At 40.0% G+C, this 21958-nt stretch overlaps 2 protein-coding genes across 4 annotated transcripts; both read right to left on the reverse strand.

The window, feature by feature from the left end:
* Positions 1–498: 498 nt before the first annotated feature.
* LOC122887508 (solute carrier family 22 member 13-like) lies at positions 499–8194 on the reverse strand. 2 transcript variants are annotated; one of them, XM_044220797.1, is made up of 11 exons: positions 8056–8194; positions 5303–5548; positions 5116–5219; positions 4884–5038; positions 4570–4738; positions 4223–4343; positions 3254–3348; positions 2967–3181; positions 2778–2886; positions 2482–2688; positions 499–785 (listed from the first exon to the last, which is right to left on the reverse strand). In XM_044220797.1, exons 2-11 carry the CDS (start codon positions 5423–5425, stop codon positions 713–715), a joined length of 1371 nt encoding a protein of 456 aa, XP_044076732.1. In that variant the 5' UTR covers positions 5426–5548; positions 8056–8194; the 3' UTR covers positions 499–712. The 2 variants fall into 2 exon arrangements, with proteins under 2 accessions (XP_044076732.1, XP_044076731.1); XM_044220796.1 differs by lacking the exon at positions 8056–8194 and having other exon boundaries at positions 5303–5870.
* LOC122887509 (serine/threonine-protein kinase OSR1-like) lies at positions 6416–21938 on the reverse strand. Of its 2 annotated transcripts, none has more exons than XM_044220799.1 (17): positions 21893–21938; positions 18241–18353; positions 16247–16355; positions 14664–14805; positions 13809–13864; positions 13445–13554; positions 13215–13316; positions 12708–12841; positions 12531–12579; positions 12371–12436; positions 11915–12037; positions 11089–11124; positions 10780–10929; positions 9757–9862; positions 9588–9656; positions 9398–9462; positions 6416–9239 (listed from the first exon to the last, which is right to left on the reverse strand). In XM_044220799.1, the coding sequence occupies exons 1-17, from the start codon at positions 21921–21923 to the stop codon at positions 9165–9167; spliced, it is 1536 nt and encodes a 511-aa protein (XP_044076734.1). In that variant the 5' UTR covers positions 21924–21938; the 3' UTR covers positions 6416–9164. The 2 variants fall into 2 exon arrangements, with proteins under 2 accessions (XP_044076734.1, XP_044076733.1); XM_044220798.1 differs by lacking the exon at positions 21893–21938 and adding an exon at positions 19162–19395.
* Positions 21939–21958: the final 20 nt, after the last annotated feature.

A 21958-nucleotide genomic window follows, 5' to 3' on the forward strand; every position in this document is an offset into this window, starting at 1 on the left:
TGACTTGCCCACGGACATATTTCAACTTACTTTCTAGTTTGCCAAGATATGCTGTTGTTGTGATGTTAGCTACAGTAGCAGGAGAGTTGTGTGTATCGCTGTCTGGAGCTGCTGTGCTGGCTCTGGGAAACCGTCTCGTCCTCTCTGGCTGTTAGTTTCGCAGCAGCAACTGTAGGGACAATTTGCTCTCACCCCTGCTAACAAGTGTTTACATTTCCAGACCAGCTTATTCCTCTGTTCTCGCAAAGCCATATTTCTTAACTGTCATATATTTACCATTAAGCTGGAATTGGCTGCTACTATTGCGCAATAAGAGCTCACTGGTACTGATTATAGTTTCATGGAGTGCTAAACCTGACTGCTGTTTTTCTTAATATATCGTGTCTCATTCATGCCTTCTTGGGACCAGTTCATGGTGCTAGATGCAAGATTTACTGCTGACCTGAGCTTATCAAATCAAAAGAGATTTGTTACACCTTCTCACAAGCAAGTCAGGGGTACATTCTCCATCACTGTTTTATTTTAACGACAGAACGGTAACGACAGCAGCAAAAACATACAACTGAGTCAGATATAGTACATGAGCAAACACACTGGGTGACTCAACATTAAACGCAGCATTAAAAAGGTACAAACTGTCCAAATTAGAATATTCTACTTAACAAGCTCATATCACACGCAACAAAAAACATGTAAAAATACAGTATTCCGACTAGAGTTTGGTGGATTTTCTGATGTGTTCAGCCATGTTGGAGTCACTTCCCGTCTTCTTGGTGGTCATATTCCTATAATGAAAAGGAACACAACATTTAGATGACATGATTCTGACCTTTACTCTTTACCTATTTGACTTTTAGTAAAATTTTATCTTTATCTTAATCATTACTAGTGTGTTCATATATGGGTAGGGAATCAGGAATATATAGCAGTTGGACTAGATAATTAAGTAGAACAGTTACAGTACACTGTTTATTCCTGGCTATCTTAGCTCCTTTCCAATTAGAAAAGTTTCATTACTTTTTTATTTTTACATATTTTTAGAAATGTATATTTTTAAGTATATTTATCACCATTTTGAGATATATATATCTATAGATTATATATATCTATATATATATATATCTATTTATATTATCTATATATATCTATATCTTTATATCTATCTATATATCTATATATATCTATATATCTATATATCTATCTATATATATCTATATATCTATATATAGATATATATAGATCAATTACTTCCTAGGCTGCTCACACACACACACACACGGAACACACACTTCTAAATGTATGGCCCTTGATTGTTTTAGATTTGAGATTAACAATGTTTTTATTTCTTCCCTATTTAACAGTGTGTGTATTTGTTGCCCGAGGTCATACAATTGCCCTGGAATACAGTATAGGTCAATATGTCACATGTCACGTCAACTACCATTGCCACACCATTTTTTCCCTAGTACTGTTAGCATTTAGAGATTTGATAAAAATAGGCTTTACTGACAGAGCTATGGCAGCTTTTTAGCAAAAGAGATATAAATATTAGAACACATATCATCAGGAAAACACCACACTCATTTATAAACATCATAGTCTACACACTGTGAATAGATGTACTGACAAAATGAAGTGAGATTAGCTCACAATGTTTGAATATACAGTATATGTCACCCTATTACTGTAGAATGAATCAAATTCCTAGTATTTGTGATGGACAAAACTGTTTTTCTTATCTCTGCTCATGTATGCTACTGGTGTATCATTGTATGCTACTGGTGTATCATTGTTTTGCTTGGAGTTAAAAATGTTCTACAATACCCAGAATTCAATGCAAAGGCTGCATTCTGAGATGCAACTCCAGATGTGTTTGCGACTACTTTTTAACAAGGAAATGAAGGGAGGTAAAGGGCAAGAACAAAAGAATCTCCTAACTCCCCATAAGGCCTACTAGCATGCTAAGGTAAAAAATAGACATTTTAATAAATACGCCTTTTCACTTTTGAGAAGATCAATACCACTCTCATGTCTGTCCATTAAATATGAAGCTTCCCCTAACAGCACTTGCATTTCGGTTCTTACGGATAAAGCAAACGAGTTATAACATGTTAACTAGTGAGCTTTAGCAGTGCTTGTAGGTGGATTTTGATATTAGAGTGGTATCAATCTTCTTATCTAACTCTCAGCAGTATCTTAAAGTTACTGTTGTGCAAGCTTGAGAGTTACAAATCATCAGATTTAGAATGTTCACCTTAATCACTTTTATAGCTTTTATATTTGCACTATTTTCAACCAACCAAGTTTTCACATTAGAACCAATTCGGGTTATGGTCATTCCATAGACAACCTGTGTAACATCGATCTACTACACAAATAAACTCCATTATATCCATGTTAGTGCAGATGGATGCCCCTGGTTAACACCCAATAAAAGCCAATATTGCCACAATTCCTCAGTAAATCATGCAGGTTGCGTACCTGTTGCCTTCGGCCTCTTTAGCTGAATCAGGAAGCTCTTTTCTCCTGGTCTCAGGAAGCAGGAAGACAAGAGCTCCACTGATCACCGTAAGGCTGCTGAAGACTGTGATGGGTATGGACCAGTGGTATATGGCCAACATGTTGAGCAACGGAGACAGCAAGCCTGCTACTCTAAAGGCTATAGACCCTAAGCCAACAGCTGTTTGCCTGAAAGAGTGGAGTTAACTTTCAAATAGATACAATGCATATATAGAACATCTATAATTAAATATTTTGTATGCTTTTATTTTGCGTACCTGACAGAAGTGGGAAACAACTCCTGAATGTAGACCATACATACCGAACTAGCCCAGTTCAAAAAGAACTTTCCAGTGGTTACAAGGGCTGTGATGACAACAGCACTGTCTGGAATTAAAATTTAAGTAATCACTGACAGTCAGGTGGATGTATCCTCATGTACTGAATGTGAAGGAGAGGAAATTCACCTTGAGGGAAAGCCAGGGTTAAGAGGCAAACAAAACCACCTGTCAGGAGGGTTGTTATCAGGGATTTTTTCCTCCCCATCAATTCCAGAACCCAGATACAGAGGAGATGTGCTGGTATCTCAGAGATCCCAAACAGGAACTGAACCAGGAAGATGTTCAGACCAAACTTACCCACATTCAGAACAAGGCAGAAGTAGCCTAGATTTAATGAAAACCTTCAAACCACAAACACAAACATGAATCACATTTGTATTTAAAAACTACATTCCAAAATGTGCTTAACTTACCAGGCAAAAGATATAATGAAGAAATATTTCATCAGGATTATTGAGGTAAAAATTGCTTTGATTCCTCCACTTTGGACTTCTCGGTCCCCAGTTACCTGAAGGGCAAATGTGTTATTATAATATGGAGGACAACACTAGCAGCGTTTTTCCAGTTGATAGTTAGTTACTATTTTATGTATCAAGGCATCAATTACATTTATTCTGAAAAAGAGTGAACATCCAACTAACAGATGGTTATCATACAAAAAATTCAACCTTTTGTCTGACATTAAACTGGATGTTATTTAACACTATCAATTATATAAAAGAATAATGTTTTCACACAATTGAACTAATGTTAAGGTCCGTTTGGTCAAGTTTGCATTTGTTTATACTTTCAGTTAACTATTTCACATTTGGGCCTGGGTCCGATATATTTGGCTATTTTAACCGTCTATCTGTTTATCATTTACTTTTAACTACTGTCTCTATAACAATTTATCCATTACCTATTCCAACCATTTATCCATGACTTTAAGCCAGTTATTTCAACTTTTTTTTATCCATTACCTTTCAAATTAAGGGAAATAACTGGCATGAACAATAATCTGCTTACTCATTCAAAGGCCTACTAGCACACTGTGAAATCTGATAAGACATTTATGGTCCCCAGGACAAGATGAATTCGATTAACTTTGATCCAGTGACCAAATACCTTAAAAACTAATGACATTCCCATCAGCCTCAGCTGCACTTGGTTTAGTGCTAGGTAGAAAATGTTAGCATGCTAACACGCTAAACTAAGGTATGGTGAATAGTAAACATTATACTTGCTAAAAATCAATGTTTTAGCATTGTCATTGTGAGCATGTTAGCATGCTGATGTTAGCATTTAGCTCAAAGCACCACTGTGCCTAAGTACAGCCTCTTAGAGGATCGTTCGGACCGTCTCACTTGATCTAATGTAATTCAAATTGAATCTTGACTTACCTCGTCCAGCAGATTCTCTGGGATTTTCTTTTTATTGATTGCTGCAACTCTACGTATCAATTTATTCGCTTCTTCGGTTCTTCCCTGTCCAAGTAACCACCTTGCAGATTCAGGAATCCACCTGAAAAGATTAATCACAATCCAAGTGTCAGAGTCACTCACAAACTGAGTCTAAATCAGAAACTGAGCTACCAACAAGGTAGCTCATTAAGTGAAGTAACACCAGAGCTATGAAGCCAAGATAAACACAGCTAAACTGGATTTGACCAGGTAGGTATGACCAGGAAGTGCGTTAATGTCCAAATACAGCACTATGCAAAGAATAAAAAAGTATATACAACACATACCATATGTACATGAATACAAAGGCCTGCACTCCTGCCATGACATACTGTGCTATTCTCCAGTCACGAATAGCATAGCTCAGACCAGCCATGGCACACTGTCCAAGACCTCCAAACATCTGGCTCATACATGAGGCAAAGGACCTTTTGGTGACCCCAATCCACTCTGTAGCTACAAACAGAATTTAAACACCAAAATCACTGCAGAGCTAGAACAAAGTAAAGGTTTATGAGAACCAGACAATTTCATGCTTGTGATATTGACCATAAAAAAAAAAAAATCAAACAAATCTTGGTTAGATACAAAGAAGTCATACCTAATACAACGGAGTTAATTCTATATCCTCCGAGTGCAGCTCCAACTATGAACTGTGACACCACGTAAACAATGAAATTTGAAGACACACCAGCAACTGTGACAAATGTTAGCAAAAGGACAACTGGTAACTGGGTGGTTCTCCTGCGGCCGTACCTAAAGTTAAGAGTGGATGACCGTCAAATGAAGGGTTTGAAGCACATGACCTAACATATCTTTTTCAAGTCACTTACGATTCAGATATAGGTCCAAAGATAAATGAACCAGAAAGCAAACCAGTCATGAAGACTGTCTGCGTAACTTCAGCCATGTTAGACTTGTCACAGACGAGATCAAACTGCAAAACAACACTGTAGAAATCAGTGGGGCAGTCAGTACAGGTGACACCAAAGAAGAAAACACACATCATACTCAACTTACATCAGTGACTATGGTGGCCTCATACAGCGTGCTGCTGTACACCCATCCATTTTGGCACCCTGTGGTCTCATTGAGTCCGTACTCCCTGATGGCACCAATGTCCCAGTCCACGGGGACAAACATCCGACACCTGCTGAAGGTCCCATCTTCCTCCCGGGGCAGAGTCAGGTTCAGCTGCTCATCTGCAGTCAGGTTAGAGTCAGCCTGAAGGATCCAGTCTGTGTTACAGTGTCGCTCTGGATCTGACTGGATAAAAAGAAAACTACTAAAGAAAATGGGCAGTAAGAAATTTTGGAAGGCTAACCCCAAAATGATAAGCTTCTGGAAGAAACCAAAGTCTCCGATAGTTCTCAGAATCTCTCCAAAATCCACCATTTTCACACAGCAGATGATGTGTGAAACAAACTCTGGTAGATCGTTTTATTACATCTCAAAATAAATGTTTAACCATCTGACTTTAGTCAGTAACTAAATGTGTGGTGAGCCCACGTCTCAGGGCCAAATGTAATCCTTGTTTACTAATGTTTGACCTGTTAAAGCAAAAAATAATGACACCTGGGCGTTAAGATATCACAATTCAATTATTGCATGTGCTTTTTAATGTTTGTTTTTATGTTGCACTTTATGCTGCAAAACCAATTGCCCCTTCGGGGAATAATAAAGTTTAATTTGGAATTGGAATTAGACATTGTCCTCACTCACTGAATTCCATCACGTGACTTTATTCAGCTACTAAAAATCATCTTCATGTGTTGACATTTTCCAATAATCTACGTGTCAAGGAATCTCTTTTGTATGTTATAACAAATATTCCACTTCAAATAATGCATTCGTTGATGTACACATTTTATAATTAATCATATTTTAAAAATATATGTAATGATCTGTAAAAAAAAAAAGTTTAAAAGAGAAAAATGTACTTGCCAATCAAATGATTAAATTAATACTAATCATTCAGTGACCCCATAAAGAGGCAGAATGATGGTTTTCTGATGAGTAAACAATAACAGGGCAAGAAATTTAGAACCTTTAAGTGACTTTCAGCTCAAAGCCTTTGATGAGCTATCATTTTATCACCAAAATCCCACACATACACACACAGGGAGAGAGAAGTGTAACCCATGCCATCTGTCTTATTAAAATGACATTTTATCCATTAGCGTTGGACAGGTTTCAGTGAGAAAAGTTCCATATCATGACATCAAAGCACAGAATGTGTGATTACAAGCCCCATGTAACTCCAAAAGTACGCATGTTAACAGATCAATAAGGTGCCAATTGAACAAATAATTTGTGCATGATTAATGATGCTCTGACAAAGGCCAAACAGTGGGAAACACTACAAAACAAATTAAACTGTCTACTGAACATGATGAGTCTCAATCTGTTTGCCTTAATCAATATTTACAAGTAAAATGTTCCTTTTATCTGACATGTACACTTAAATGGTCAATGCATCTACATCATTACATACAAACCTCATGTTTGTGTGACAGTGCATGGAGTTGCCATCATACGTACATTTACAACATCTTTACATACACCATTTACATCAGTACCTGACTAGGAGCTATTTTACAGCCCTTTGCACATGGTACAAAACAACCATACAGCTACACTGGGAGTGTCGACAGTGATTTGTAGGTGAGTGTTTATAAAGCTAAGAGACTAGAGTACGGTCAAAACAACTTGTCTAGTGACCAAAAACTAAAGTAATAACTGGCTTCTGGAGAAGTTTAAAGGGTTACTCTTCACCCAACATATGAACGATTTACCTCTTGTGGTATCCAAACATGCAGACAGTTTCAGTTTTATCTGTTGAGGTTTTGAGAGACCCGTCTCAAGATTCCTGCTGCCCCTCAAAACAATGGGGGTAGATGGAATCTTGTCCATGGTGCTCACAGCATTGAAGCAAGAGTCTACAGCCCGCAGTGCATTGAGCTAAACGCTAGTGTCTGCATGCTAACGTTCAGAATGACAATACTGTGAATGTTTAGCAGGTATAACGTTTACCATGTTCACCATCTTAGCGTGCTAGCATGCTATCATTTGCTAATTAGCATTAACACAAAGTACAGCTGAGGCTGATGGGAATGTTATTCGTTTTGCAGGCATTCAGTCATAAACCAACGTACTGGACAAATTGAAATATTGACCTGTCGGTGGCGCTAGAGGAAAAGTCAAGGAATCACCAAAGTCAGTAGGATTCATGCTTTAGGGACCTTGAATCTATGTAGCAAATTCCATGGTCATCAACACAATAGTTTTTGAGTTATTTCAGTCTGGTTCAAAGTAGTCTGACACTGCCATTCCTAAAGTCTTCCTAAAGTTTGTAGCCATGCTAGCAGCATGGCTACAAACTAAATTCAATTCACCTCCATTGTATTGGGGCAGAGGCAGAAATCTCAGAAACAAACATCTCAAAACCTCTGCAAATAAGACCAAAACGATCTGCATAACTAAATACCACTAGAGGCAAGTGACCCAATCTATTTATTTTATTTTATTATTTTTTTTTTTTTGCAATTTGGATAAACTGCCCCTTTAAGCTTTATTTCAATTTGGTAGAACATTTTCAGTTTTTGAGCGTGCACACCTCCACAGAAGTTCATCAGCAGTCAGCCTGTAACACAAGCCGCCCCAGGCTCAACACTCATTGCCAGCATTCAGGATTCTTCCCAGCTGTTACAACAATAATGGGTAACAGGCAAAATGACCTCTTACAAGGGGACATAGAAAACAGCAATTATTACCTGTGTCTGTCTCTTGGTGTGTTAAGTTTTCACTTTGATGACTGCTTGTGAAAATTGAAAGTAAATTCTCACTGCAGGCCGCCTGTTTGGCTGGCTGACTTCATGAACTCCTAGTGAGGTACAAGCACAAAAAGTGGATTTATTCACCTCAAAAGAAATATTATCAGCAACCAGTGGTCACATACGGTGAAAAGAAAATACCTATTGCATAGTACAAAAATATTAGGCAGATCTCAATCTGTGAAAATAATGCTGTCTCTGAATACCTCAGGAAAACGCTATCTGACAAAGTGTTGTAACTGCAGTTATGGGACACAGCAGTTACAGTTGATTTATGTATATTTATATGATTTCAGCAGTGCAGTTAGAGCCTAAACTCTATGGTTATGTTTTGACAAAACACCACACGCCTTGGGCTGCCTTATACAGGAATCTGGTAATTTTCTTATATCTTGAGTAAAAACCCATCTGAATTTACCAAATTACAAAACTAAAACTACGCTACGGTGTGTTTTTAAGTCATTTGTATCAGTTTTACGGGAGATTTTCTTAGATTTCTGGGATAGGTGTACATAGAATACACCGAATAATCACAGATAGACTAAATTTTTCACTTAACGCACTGGTAAGATCTATAGGTTGACTAACTAAGGCTGAATTTACACTTTTAAATTTCAGTGTAGCATAAAGTGCCATATAAAGCTAGCACGACACTCTAGTGAGTTTTGTGGCACAGTTGATTTAACAAAAAAAAAAGGCAATCACTTCCAGCACTGGCAGGAGATGGTTTGGATTGTGCTTATGTATGAAGAGGAATAATAAAAAAAAGACAAAGAAATTAGGAGTTGATATAGTTGATTGCATCTCTTCTCCCATTTACTGTATAAGCGCACTGTAAACGTTTCAAGTGTGATTCCTGTGATGAACTGAGCCCCTTCTCAATGTGGTCCTCATGTATCCTGCAATCGTGTCACACTCCTGCCAGCTTCATGTCTCCTCTTCATCATCCTCCTCCTCCACTCTTTGGCAGTAGTGGTTTCTTGGAATTGACTACAATGCAGCTGTGCAATACCATTAGTTTCTGTCCTTTGTTGCTGGCTCTATTTGACTTAACTGATGCTGAGCTGCGCAAATCCAATGAGTTTAACATCATCAGGAATTTCAGACTCCTCCAAGCCAGATGCCTGGAAGAGAGGGAACATCATCATAAACTGTACTGGCTATTTTTAAATCTATGGAAACAATAATTGATCATACGAAAACCTGGAAATAAATATATATTATACATGAGTGGAAGAAATCCACTGTATATTTTCATACACCGTTCTGTCTGTGTACTTACCAATTTAAAAGTCACATTTTTGTTACTGTGAGGATCATCAACAATCTTTTGCAAATTGGCAGCAACTAGACAGAAGATAAAAGGACGTGAGAGGACCGTGTCAGATGACCAACTAATGTAAGAACTGGCTTCATCAGGTTATCTGAGCAACACTGATTATATCCATACAGGCCTATATCCTCTTACTTACCAATGACTAAGTCCCTCCCATCAACCAGACCTGCTGAGACCAACTCCTGAGAAACTCCATCAGCAGAATCTGAGGACAGACATGGAGAGGAAAAACCAAAGATTTAGACTTGAGACCGGAGTCTCTTAGAACATGATGAAAGAGAAAAAAGCTAGTGAAAGCATCCTACCTCTGCCGGACATGAACTCAAATCGGATGTCATTGAGTTCCTTCTTGAGATTCCTCAGTCGCAGAACGAGGCTGATGGGAACACTGGCATTGGCTGCAGCTGGATCCTGCGACAGCACAACAGTAAAGTAATTACTGTACAGCACTTCTGGTTAGAATTCACAACAGGGAGCTAAAAATGCTTGACTCTCCCCTCCTCATCACGGCTGGCAGTTTTTTGCCAATGGCAACCAGAGTGGATGTATTGACACCATGTGTTATTCCTATGCTGACGTTCCTGTTCCTACAAGGCGATTCATGTGTCAAGTATTTCAATTTTGCTTGCCCATTCATGGTGCTCATGGCACACCTACTCTCCCCAAGAGTATCATTGTCTATCATTAACATCTGTGGTTGGAGGTTTCTGTTGTTTCCATTGAGAGATTCTCTAGAGTTGTCATGCTCATTTATCACCTACTGTTTCACACTGAAGGGGCTGTAAGGCCTTTTGTAAGTGCAGTTGTGAATTAGGGCTTCACAAATAAACCCTTATTTGACAAAAGCACAGTAGGTTTCAGAAAGCTGAACTTAAAAAAGGTGCACCGTGGTGTTTTTGACCACCAGTTGTGCTGTGGCGCCACATCTGTACAAGTGGATCAACGATTTGTTTGTAATGGCACATGCACAAGGACGCTTACGTGTGATTCACAGGCTACCGCAGGGTTTGCGCTATTCCACTGAGTGACAGTTGGTGGCGGTAACGCACCAAGAAACATATTAATGTGGCAACAAAAGCAGTGAAGAAGAAGACTGCAAGCTAGTAACTATGGATGCAAACAACGCAGGTTTTCGAACTGAAGAAAAATCGTCTTTGCAAATGTTTTAAGAGGAAAGAGACTTGCCAGACTTAAAGGGTACACACAGGGTGTTTTGGTTTGGTGAGTAACACTGAATGTAAGCATAACTAACTGCATTTACAGTAGGCCCAAAAGCTACTGGCTCTTTATCTAAAAAGCACCCCTCTTACTTATTTTCATGTTTTTACCTGAGCAGTGGGTGCATGTGAAGGGCTCGCTGTTTGACTGGGAGCCTGTGGTGGCGCATCCTCTCCTGTCTGGCCCACATTTGCAGGGCTCTCATGCGCTGCACCAGATGGCTTTAGATGTCCCACGGAGCCATCTGCTGGTGGGAAAAGCTAAGAGAGACACGAATATGCAAATAAATCAGCTGGTGTTTTCAGTTTTACATGAATAAATAAAAAGAGAACACACATAGGACAGTCATGCAGATCTCTTTGTCAAGGCATTACGATAAATCAAGATGTTCAGGTCATGTCCACTACAAATGGACTCACCTCCATATTCTGGGACCCGTCCTTCACTCTGGGTGACTGCAGAATGGACATGACAGATTGTCAGGATTAAAAACATGCAACTCTCCTTTTATCCCCCCCAATGAATGGACAGTATTGTTGGATTAGAGGAATTTGACACAAGGTGACTTTAAACACGGGGCTTAACTGAAATTACACACAAAATGACATAAAATCCCACACCAAGACATAAATTGAGTGTGAACACACGTTGGAGAATAATTTGAACAGGTCTAGTTACCAGCTAGTTTTTTTTTCCATTAGCAGTGTGTTCTGAGAAAACCATTTATCTTCTACAATTACATATTTTGCTCTGAAAAGGCTAAACCTTGTCAAATCAGTATTAGGTCAAAATCTCTCTCACACTGAGGCCACGCCACAACCCAAAACAGGTTGAGTCGTTGTAAATACACAATCAACTTGCATGCTGAAACACCCATTTTTTGCAATAATTGGTCCTGTTATGTTTACACTAAAATGTTCTCTAGTCCAACAGCAGCAACATGGAGCTTATAATACAACAAAGGCATGCTGCTTCTAGACCAGATAAAACAATTCTCGAGAACAAAATATATTTTTGGAATCTGGTGGATCTCAGTTGATTTACCTGAGTAATCTAAATTTGAACTGCACTGGCATTGAGGCAACAGGTTGCAACAAAAGCAAACTCCGGCTTGGCTAAGAAATGTCAACAGTCCCACAGCGCCATCTGCTGGCCATAAGGATGCCATGTGAAGTAAGAAATACAGCATAGAGGCCTTATAAAGTAAACTGGAGTGGCTGAAGACACAGGCACGCAGAGTCTCACCCGCAGAGCTGCCACAGCAGCTTTGCCCTCCTCGCTCTCCTCGTCCAGCTCATCGTCGCTCCACTCCCAACCGCCGTCCTCCGTCTTGTGGAGACGTCCGCTCGAGCCGGGGACACGACGCACCTACACAATGCATTAAAAAAAAAAAAAAAAAAAAAAAAAAAAGATGCAACACATGATACTGACTCACTCATCACCTCTTTCTGGTTAATCGTTTTCACGGGCGTATCCCGCATTAGGCAGAAAGTTTGGAAACTGGAACACACCCTAGACAAGACCAGTGCAGAGCAACACAATCTTACTGATAGACATTAAATCTTCAGCTAGTGTGCAATCATAGAATCAGAAATATTTTATTGATCCCCGAGGGGAAACTCTTTTGTTCCAGCAGCTCACTATCACGTGAGTGCACACAGGAATAGAAGTACTGTAGTGTATTAGTAATGACTATAAAACCTTTTTGGATCGCTCCGTTATTGTTGGGCCTTTATGTAGGAGCCTCTCCTGCAAATACTCGTTGTTCTGTAACAGAAACACAAACATTTCTTACAGCATTCTCTTCAAAACACAAGCATTTTTTTCAGTTGATTTTTTATGATAGTGATGTAAGGCTCACTTTGGCTTTTGTGAAGAATTTATGCTTCAGCAACTCGGCTGCAGTTGGCCTAAATACAAAAAGAGACACAAGGCTCTTCATTATTTTCATTAACCAACTGGGGAATCTGATGGAAAGCAAAACAAGCACGACTTTCATCTGGCAACAGGCAAAAAAAGGTTTGACTGACTGACTGACCTTTTTTCTGGATCTTTCTGTAAACACAGGGAGAGCATCTTCCTGAAGGACTTGCCATACTTCTTCACCATTTCCTTGTCTGTGATGCCCGTCTCCAGACAGGGAGGGTCGTTCTGCAAAGTCAGCATAAGCACCTACAGACATGCAGAGATCAGCTTCAGTCAGTAAACTGATATGAAAACAACTGCTCATTCAAAACTGAAAGACCCTTTATCAAAGCCACTGTCCAGCCAAAGCAGACTGGCTGGACAGAAACAAATGGACTCCAAAAGTTTCTTCAGAATTTAGGACATCAGCATTTCCATAAGTGTCACAGGCTGCAGAACTCCTTAAAATGGTCTTGTTTTGTTAGAGCTGTTTAAAGTGGTCTTTTTCTGATGAAATAAAGAAAATCACATGTGAGTTAATCAAGCAGACAGCTGTAGCTTGCAAAAGTGAACATGCCATGTTCCCAAAGAGACAGTAGATGCCTTACTGACGTGCAGCAAAGTACCAGTACACAGTTACCTTCATGGGTGGGTATTTGTGATATGGTGCAGCCCCAGTGGCCAGTTCAATGGCTGTTATCCCGAAACTCCAGATGTCGGCTTTGAAGTCATAGCCGCGGACCTGCGGGTTAAAAACAGAACAGAAGTGAACAAAACGCTCAAGTGTTCCTTTTATCACTGAGTTACGGGGAATTACAGAGGAAAAAACAGAAGGCGAGAAAGAAGCCATCTACAAAACAAGCCTCCCACCTGCTCCATGACCTCAGGGGCCATCCAGCACGGCGTCCCCACAAATGTCTTCCGAACCTTGTTCCTAGTCATGTCTCCTCCTGCTGCTAGAAAGGCACTCACACCAAAGTCTGGGGAGTGTGTGATTTGGAATGTATGACAGAGAGAGAAAAAAATACTGAAAAGTTATTGAAATTACTTAAATATTTAGACAAACTAATCTCCAGAAAAATACCTGTACTTCCTTAAAAACAATGTGGCCCTTGTTTGTTCAGCTAGATAATGGATCAGAATTTTGAACAGACAAATCTAGACAGAAAAACTGTATACAGAGGGACAAAAAAACTAGAACTATGCAGAAACATGCTGAAGAAAATGAGTGTACCAGCAATTTGCACTGAGCCATCTTCCCCAAGAAGAATATTTCCAGCTTTTAGATCCCTGTGCATGAAGAGAGGGAGGATTAAAACATGATAAACAATCAAGATGTCCCAAGTCAGTGACTGCACCAACAGAGGATAAAGCTGTGCATACCGACTCTGCAAACACTCTTTACTCTTGCACACAAACAAGTTAAAGCTGCACCTTCGATCTGCCACATCTGAATCCACCTTATTTCTGTTTGCATACTTTGAGTGCAAACAAAAGAACAAAGAACAGGAGTGGATTAACCTGGCCCCAATCGCCTCCCTCCCCCTCCCTTTCCTGATTAGGTATAAGTGAGTTAGCCGCAGCATCTGAGCTCAGTCAGCAGCTGCTCTCTCTACTGAAAATACTGTCCACTCACACTCTAACTGTAACATCAGATACATTTAAAATATCAGCAAATCAAATTACGATTCTATTGGATTCATCCAATGAAATAAATCATCATAGTGTAGCCGTAAAAATAAACCACCTGTCAAAATACTTCACAATACTGCGACTAAAGAAAACAATTACACTTGTCATACGACAAGGCGCAGAGGATATAGAGGCCTTCTTCTCAGTGGTGGTTCACAGTGTTCCTGGGTGAAACTCTTATGTAAAACAAACCTCCTCAATTATGCATTGTCACTGTATTAAATATTGAAGGAGCGGGGCCTAGTTCAAACCACACGCTCATATGCAGAGATGAAAGGCTCAGTGCCAGAGTGAGCTGAGACAGGAGTGTATGGTAGGATTCAAACTGTACTAACACAGTGTACAGTGATGACAAGGCACTGGTCTGCAGCCCTGGCGACACATCATTAGAACTCACCGATGAATCTGCCCGTTTTTGTGAAGGTACTCCAGCCCCTCCAAGACTTCTTTCAGGATGGTGGCGATGCTGGCCTCGTCCAACACTCCGGTTTTGTGCTCGCCACGAGAGATGATATGCTTGATGATGTCCAACACTGAGCCTGAGAGAGAGGCAGAGGCTTGTCACAAGACACGCTGACAGTACACATGTAGGGAATCTCCAGTTTGGCAAGCAGTTGAAGGCACACAGTGGCATTTATCTGGTAGTGGTTTGTACTGTAAACAAAACTTGCAGTTGTGTCCGCCTTCCTAACACGACAAAACACAGCCTGCCAGACCTCCGCAGAGCGCGCCAACAGCGGCATCTCACCTGCTAAACCTCTGGAAGAATGCACCTGAACTTACCTCATATATACTGAAGTAATGATAATGAGATGAATAGTCTGCTGTTTGTCTATGAATGGATTGCTAGCTGGGAGTGAATTCTGGGAAAGTTGCTTCTTCAAAGGGATCCTGCCTTCACAAGTCGCAAAAAAAGTTGATGCCCAGAAATGTCTAATAATAGTTGTAAGAAATACGCTTCTTCTGGTGGGAAAGCTTTCACATGACAGTAAATTGAAGGCTGTCAAATATCATGTTACCAACTTTTCAATGGCTTCCCTTAAGCTACACTGAGGAAACTTGGCTTTACATTCTTTTGTTTTTAACCCAGAAACACATTTCACACTAACAATGTTTAAAGTAATAATATTAAGATTTTCATTAAATCAAACCCTGTTTTTGATAATATCTATGGTCGGCATTTTTTCAGCAATAGTCAATGTGTTTTCATTCTGTAAGAACCTCTTTATATAAATAGTTTTCATTGTTTTTGGCGGAGCCCATCAAACCCACGCTGGACTCAAATTGTCTATGTCAATGTACAAGGGATTCACAGGAAACAATGCAACCGCATGTAATCCAGCATTACTGTTTGTAATTTTATCCCACTGATCTCAGCCTCACTGTTTACTGTTTGTTTGCACTGTAAACAGATACACCAGTTGTTGTATTTCTGACAGAGCAGCCGAGGAGTGTTTTCTATCGCACTTGGAATCTGGTAAAACCAATAACCACGGGTGTCGCCAAATCAACCATGGCTGAAATCTTACAGATTATCACTTCAAACTAAATATTTTCTAGCCACATTTTAATGGCTCATGGCTAACAAATAGAAACTAATAATTATTACAGACTTTAGATCAGGGCTACTAATGTATTCCAGCACCTGTTAGACTTACCCAAAAGTACTACACTAGCAACCAAATTATGTGGCATAAACAAGCTGAAATCAGACCTCCTGCTCAATGAGTCTTAAGATTTTATCCACCTCAATCAAATAACGTAGCATGTTGCAGTAAGGCTGCTGATTGAAATTGGGTCAGAGTTTAATAGGTACAGGGTAGAGAAAATGGCAAATGGCTCTCTAGTGACTTATTCCAAACATTCAGTCAAAGTTGGGTATGAGGTATGACAAAGAAAGTCAAGTCAAAGTCAAGGTGAAGATAAGAGTTAGCCAAGTCAAGTCAGAAGCAAAGTTTCTTTAAACGTTACAGCACTTACCGCCACTGAGCAGCTTCATCACCAGCCACAGTTCATCCTTCACCACAAAGGAGGTATAATAAGACACGATGTTGGGGTGGTGGCACTGGCTCATGGCCTGGATCTCTTTCTGCACCAAGAAGAAAATATGGGATACAAGGTCACACAAGGAGCAGAAATAGTGTGGTACAGAGCAAAGCACTAACTAAATCTTAATATTACCCTTTCAGTGACAAACTGAAGCTCAGTCATACTGCATCTTAAGATCTGATCTTTTGTTGTCAACTCAATTAAATAAAATCTTGCTGGAAGTGTGGTTTAAATGCGACAAGCCCTGCGATCACTCTTTCCTCAGTCAACCTGTCTTGTTAAAAATGGCTCAATCTCAAATCAGGAGCACAGAGTGCAACTGACTCCAGACAGCGGAGTAACCTGGGTTACATCATCACTGAGCCACCAAGCCAAGACATTTTTAATCTAGATGACAGACATAGGTGAATTCAGGACCGTGATCTATTATATAATTACTGGGAAGGTGGAAGTCCTGGGCGATACGATATATTCACGTCAGACAACAAACATTGCAATGTCGATATTTGACTATATATATATTTGTCTTTGAAATAATTGTGCTTGGATGAGGAGGAACTGACTGACTGATGCAGAGTCATCTCTCTGACATTCTAATTGAAGTTTCATTTTCATGTCAATGATTCGCTCTGCTGCAGAGCTGGGGGAAAAAATCTGCACAAAAGCACATAATAAAGTCATATTTGTAACTGTACGGTAGGGTTAGCCGATAAAGCAGATCCATATCATGAGATGATCGAGATATGACAACCAATAGAGATTATACCGATTCTACAAAAGTAGCCACCTCTATAAAATTTGTGGTTATATAGACCTGTGTGCTTTATGGCAGTATTAGGTTTACAGGATTTTTGCATCGATGTCAGATTAGATCAGATTAATTACTGCAAAGCTAATTAATCAATCACCTGCTGAGGTGAATCCTGACGCATCTCATCTCGTTTTCAGTGTAGTTACTAGATAACAGTTTCAACAATCACCTCACTCATTAAATATGCAGCCTTTGTGTTTTTGTTACCCCCAAAGCTTAATAAGCCTAATATTATATTTCATAAAAATGTAATCATTTCTTCTGACGCTAGCTGAGTTGCTCTTTATTTTAGGCGAGGTGGGATGTCTCTTCTATACAATGCGGCAGGAAACCCTGAATTACTGTATCACAATATACACTGCTATTGCAATATAAAATCAGATACACCCTGGTCAGATTTTTATCAATATTGCCCAGCTCTACAGTGTTTGCCGAAGTCTGGATTGTCAGCCGATCGCACAGGTGAATCACGAAATACCAATACATGAAACACTGACTGATTTTTTTTTTTATGTAGTTTTATGGGTGCTGAAAGTGCAAGATGGCAAAATCCAGCACGTGCACTCAGCAGAAATGTCCAGCAAAGCTTTAACTTTCTGTTGCACATGCATCTACTGTATATCCTATTTACAGGCTTTCTGAAGCTGATAAATCACTTTCTGTAAATAATAACACATTACATATCATAAGTTGTATTATAGTTTATCTACTGCTTAGTGTAGAACCATTGTTTACTGTTGTTGTGACAGGAGATAACTTGGCGGTAATGAGCTATGTAACAGAGTGATGAAGTATGTGTAGGAAACTGACTTGACTCTCATCTGAGTGTTGCCAGTTGTGTCACATTTGAACACCAACATTCAAAAATAAAGTACAGAAAACATATTATTTCAGTGCTCATCAGGTAAAACATTGTTGCACAGGAACATATTATGTATTCACATTTAATTTGTCTCTCTTATTGATTTCACCCAGCTCTAGTACTCAGTGGTTGTTGTGGTATCAAGCTGATACTTCTGACCCCACCAACCCATACCACTCCCAGCAAACAGACACACACATAAAGAACATCTGGACTGCAGATACTGGCCCACACACTGCTACAGTTTCTTACCAAGAGCTCGTCCATGCTAGTTTGACACTTTTCCAGGTTGATGCGTTTGATGGCCACCTTCTCCTTTCTCGGCTTGCAGTACGCTGCCTGGACAACTGCAGTGGCCCCGCTCCCTGAGGAGAGGAGAGGAGAGGGGAGAGGAGAGGAGAGGAGAGACAACATTAAGAGTGAAACCATCCCGCTGTAGGAGCAGAAAAGCCTTTGACTTTTGAAAATCAGAATCAGAAATACTTTATTGATCCCCATAGGGAAACTCTTTATTACAGTAGCTTGCCTTTACGTCAGTGCACACAGGAGAAAGTACTAAAGAAAGTACAGCCCCAAACAGCAGTCCAAATATAACAGCTCACCTAAATATGTTGTATGCAATGTGAGAGAGTGCTACACTTAAACAGAAACTAGTTTCTAAGATTGGGGACTAAAGTCATTTACAGTATTACACAATACTGTAATATGCAGCATCAATCCCGAATTATAGAAAACTGCAGTTAAATACCACTTCAGACCAACTCTTTTGTTCAAAGTCATCAGTCACGTTACCTGAACTAGAGTAAAGTATGAATGGCTCACTATAATCCGTGTCATACCTTGTGCAAAAGAGCACCACCCTCTCCGACAACTGACGAATCTTCACGCACTGTAGGCTAACTTGCGTTAGCTAAATTAGCCGTTTAGCTTCATGCTGACTTGCTAAGGAGCCATCTCACTTTAGCTCGCCAACTAGCAGCAACCATTAATTAATTTGGCCTAGCCAGCTCCCTGCAGAGCTGATAACCTTCCTGTCGTGTAGTTACGGGTTATAACTGACCTTCTGTTAGCTACAGACATGCCATGCTAGTTGGCTAATGGCAGTTGGCAGCCGACACCGCTGTAGAGACAGGGGAGGCTAGGATGCTAACTTTAGCAAGCTAAGCTACTCACCTATCACCTCATTGAGATCGTAGTCATCCCTGTCGATTGACCAGGATTGAGAGGACTGGTCGTCTGCCATGGTGTCGTTGTTTGGATGGTGTAAACAATGTTTCTAAATAATAACAGAGACGCTGTCTGGAATAAGATCTTTGTGATTACTCCATTCGTCTCCGATGCTGCTGCTGCTGCTGCTGCCGCTGTTCCGCTGACAACTCCTACCGCTCCTGTCAACATAACTTTACGCGCGACTGACGCGTCGTATTACGTACGAACTCAGTAGGAGGCATAGAGATGTCGCCATCTTGAGTATGGCAAAGTCTGCCAAATGTCTGTAAAAAAAAAAAAAAATCCGAACAACTCCGAAACAGAGGTGTTTCAGAGGTGTACCATAATAATAGGTTATAGTTCATGGACCATGGCATGCCGGTTAGTTGAAATATTTTAGTCTTTAGGCCTACGCTATTCTTACGCCCCGCACCTGTAGTGTGCAGAGTAGACCCAGGAGAGGGCGCTAATGCCTCTACTAAATGTGTGCATTTCACAGTGAAATTTGAAAGACCTCCAGGCTACAGGAATATGCTCATTTGTATTTATTTATATAATGCTAGGTAGTTTAAGCTATAACAATTCATTGTTTTTATAAAATCATTGTAGGCCTATGTTTTGTATGTAAAATCTTGAAAAGTAAGTAGCAGCCTAACTAAAGCTGTTAAATAAGCCTACAGTACAATATTTCGCTCTGAAATGTAGTGGAGTAGGAAAATAAAGTAGCATAAAATGGAAATGTTCAAGAAAAGCACAACTACTTTAAAATTGTACTTTGGTACAATAGGCCAATGTGCTTAGATACTTTCCACAATGGTGTAGCAGACAGACTACAGTAGCCTGTTAAGGTTTATTTGTCGGCCACTTTAATCTTTCAATCTCCTTGTTGGAATTTGGGAATTGCCGAGAAGTTTCATGAAAAGCAGTTATACTGTGCAAAAACTCAACAGACTGCAGTAGTCTATCCATAACTCAAACCCAGTTTTTTTTTTTTTTTTTTTAAATGTTTGCGGCAGATGCACACATTAGACCATTGTTTAGATATTGTCTTTGTATTTGTTCCCTATCTAAATTCCTCTTTGGGCTATATCCTTTGGTAACCCAGGAATTGCATAACTATGTCACTGAAACTGTGCCCAGAGACATGAGGATGTTGTGGGGATGGTAATCAGTGGTATGTGAGGAAACAGTAGCGCCTGTTCTTGCTTGTTCAACAGCCACAGACACCAAGCAAAGACACAGACTTGGCCAAGAGAAGTCACTTACCATATTCTGTTTACAGTGTTCTGAACTGAAGAGACATTTTATGTGATGCATTAAATTGCTGTCCACTTTATTCAAATTCACTGATTTAACAATAGTCACAGACACTGGTTTGTTCCATGGTTTGCATACACACAAACCTTTGCTGCAAAAAGACTGGACTCAGTGATTTCTACAAAAACACATTGACTAGTTTGGCATGCTGCAAATTTAACGCAACTTTGAGAATGCAAAAATGTTCTATGATGTACAACAGCACAACCATCCACACCAGCTGTGGGTGAGGAAACAATTGTACAGTTCGCCACACTTGTCACTTTAGTCTCACTCAAAGAATCAACTATTACCATTGAAAATGTTCTTTTTTGTTTAATAAGCAGACGGTCAAAACAATCTGACCAGAGAAAGTGTAACACTCTCTCCTGCCTCATTTAAGATGCCCTTGAGCAAGGCACTTGAGCCCAAATAGCTCACATGGAGCAGAGAAGCTCCCAGATGAAGGTATGTAAGTGTATGAAATGTGAAACCAGAATAAAATGTATGTTTGCTTGCACGTTTTTCTCTCTAAAAAAACCACATGTGCAGTGTTAGTTTCTTATGCATTTAAGAAAGTAACCTACTTCTTCTGTTCTCAAACATGCGTGCAGAGATGCGTGATACAAATTCTAAAGACGATGCCGCACTCTGTTTTCCTGCGCGTTTCCCTGAACCTCGTTCGTGGATTTTGCAAGTGGTCGGCCCTTGCCCGGAAGCTCTCCCCCCCCGATTCTGCATTAAAGCTCACTCATCCTGATGCTGACAGTGCTCTGAGGGTAAGCCAGGCCTGAAAGGGAAGTGCTGAGAGCCACAAGAGCCCCACTGCACCAGTGATTGCAGTGCTATTATCCTGCAAAGGCTAAGCTGCACATGAAAAGGAAAGCAAAAAACTTCATCTGCCCCATTCAATGTAACCAATATGCTCAAACTCACTGTCAACTATGTGGACGGGCAGCGAGCCAACTCTGCCATTCAGTCTTCTTGGTGATGTTTACATTGTGTTCAAATGAGGAACAGGTGTCCACATAAAAATCTAGTTGTCAAAGGCTTTAGCAGAAGTCGACTATAGACATGGAGTGATAGGAAATTTCCACACTGTATACATATTACTTAGAAAACCTGATTACAGTATCTTGAAGCTTAGGAGTGCTTTGCAGGTGAATGTCCCCACCCTGTTTATTCACATCTAGAGTTTCCTCTAGGTGAAGAATGGGCCCTGAAGTTCTTTAGAAAGCAGGATTATCAAAGGTATGGCTTAAAGAAGCATTTTTCCTTTCAGCTGCAGGTGCAAAGACCAACTAATAACGTGGCATGCTTTAAATTCTGGATGTTAAATAAAACGGTATGTTAACCAGTCCCGTGCCTGATGGCATAAACTGGTGTTAGTGTAACCTACCCTGTTGTGACATCAGCAGTGCTGCTTGCATGGCAGGCTCGTCAAACCGGTGTTGGAGCCTGCAGG

This window comes from Siniperca chuatsi, linkage group LG13, assembly GCF_020085105.1.
Source record: "Siniperca chuatsi isolate FFG_IHB_CAS linkage group LG13, ASM2008510v1, whole genome shotgun sequence".
Taxonomy (NCBI): domain Eukaryota; kingdom Metazoa; phylum Chordata; class Actinopteri; order Centrarchiformes; family Sinipercidae; genus Siniperca; species Siniperca chuatsi.

Excerpts from the sequence above, each read along its gene's own strand:
- LOC122887508 (XM_044220796.1), bottom strand. The coding sequence starts at position 5,677 with ATGGTGGATTTTGGAGAGATTCTGAGAACTATCGGAGACTTTGGTTTC. Across the intron at positions 4,739-4,883 it reads AATTAACTCCGTTGTATTAG|CTACAGAGTGGATTGGGGTC; the intron begins GTATGACTTCTT and ends TTCTGTTTGTAG. Across the intron at positions 2,689-2,777 it reads TTGTTTCCCACTTCTGTCAG|GCAAACAGCTGTTGGCTTAG; the intron begins GTACGCAAAATA and ends CCACTCTTTCAG.
- LOC122887509 (XM_044220798.1), bottom strand. The coding sequence starts at position 19,231 with ATGGCAGACGACCAGTCCTCTCAATCCTGGTCAATCGACAGGGATGAC. Across the intron at positions 18,354-19,161 it reads CGATCTCAATGAGGTGATAG|GGAGCGGGGCCACTGCAGTT; the intron begins GTGAGTAGCTTA and ends TCCTCTCCTCAG. Across the intron at positions 13,865-14,663 it reads AAAAACGGGCAGATTCATCG|GGATCTAAAAGCTGGAAATA; the intron begins GTGAGTTCTAAT and ends CTTCATGCACAG.